Below are 1,256 nucleotides of genomic sequence, written 5' to 3'. Positions count from 1 at the left end.
ATGAAGATCACTCACATATACCTTTGTTAGATTTTTAATTATTTTTATTCTTCGACTAAAGGTATATGTGAGTGGTGGATATACTAATTTATATGTACCATAGTATATCCACCTATCACTTGATCTGAGTGTGGGTGGGTCTGAGGGAATAAAAAAAAAAAAAAAAAAAAAAATATCAAACTGCTACCATGTCTGGACGAGGAAAGGGAGGAAAAGGTTTAGGAAAAGGAGGAGCCAAGCGTCACAGGAAAGTTCTCCGTGATAACATCCAAGGTATTACCAAGCCAGCTATTAGACGTCTAGCTCGACGAGGTGGTGTCAAACGTATCTCCGGCCTTATCTACGAAGAAACCAGAGGTGTATTGAAAGTCTTCTTAGAAAACGTCATTCGAGATGCTGTCACCTACACTGAACATGCCAAGAGGAAGACCGTCACTGCCATGGATGTCGTCTATGCTNTGAAGAGACAAGGCCGAACCCTCTACGGATTCGGAGGTTAAGCTTTTGCTTACCAGTCAGTCTCCCGAAGAGCACTCAAACGGCCCTTTTCAGGGCCACCCAAATTCTCACAAGAGAGTAAATTACAGTCTTATTTCAAAATACCATCCAGTAATGAAATTAACTACAAAATACATACTACCCGCACACATCATGCCCCACCCCATTTTTTTTGTCTTCACCCTTCAAAGAAGCATAACACCCATATAAATCGTATAGACTATAGTATAAGCCCTTGTCGTGTGTGACCTAACTAAAACTATAGCTATATAGTAGATATAGTAGAGAGAGAGAGAGAGAGACCTGAGTGGCCTACAACTAACTACTCTTTATACACTGACTCGCTCGCTCACTCACTCATCCATCCATTCATACAGTGCAGTGGTTGCTTTGGCCAATTTTCTCATAGTAGGGTTTTTTGGTTTGTTTATTGTTTCATTGCAAGTTTCTCAACTTAATGTGGATTGTTAATGGAAACTGACTTTTTTCACTCTTTTAAGAGAATTTGGATGGCCCTGAAAAGGGCCGTTTAGTTGGAGGTTTTTCGGCCAAGTCTAAGCTGAAGATGTTGAACTTAGGCCTTTTTAGCAGCGGTCTTTTTTTTTGGTGAAGCCTTTTTGGGTTTGACAGTTTTAACCTTTTTGGGCGTTTTCACCTTCTTGGGAGCAGCTTTTTTAGGTTTGGCAGCTGTCTTCTTGGCACCGGCGACTTTGGTCTTTTTGGGTGTAGCTGTCTTCTTGGTGGTAGTTTTCTTGGCT

The 1,256-nt window shown here is 41.0% G+C and overlaps 1 protein-coding gene across 1 annotated transcript; it reads left to right on the top strand.

The window, feature by feature from the left end:
- Positions 1–188: 188 nt before the first annotated feature.
- On the top strand, positions 189–500 carry LOTGIDRAFT_177025 (hypothetical protein; the record flags this gene model as incomplete). Its single annotated transcript, XM_009047960.1, has 1 exon — positions 189–500. The coding sequence occupies one exon, from the start codon at positions 189–191 to the stop codon at positions 498–500; it is 312 nt and encodes a 103-aa protein (XP_009046208.1).
- Between the last annotated feature and the right edge of the window lie 756 nt (positions 501–1,256).

This window comes from Lottia gigantea (genome assembly GCF_000327385.1).
Source record: "Lottia gigantea unplaced genomic scaffold LOTGIsca_11957, whole genome shotgun sequence".
In the NCBI taxonomy this organism is placed as follows: domain Eukaryota; kingdom Metazoa; phylum Mollusca; class Gastropoda; family Lottiidae; genus Lottia; species Lottia gigantea.
This window is presented reverse-complemented; position numbering and strand designations above follow the sequence as displayed.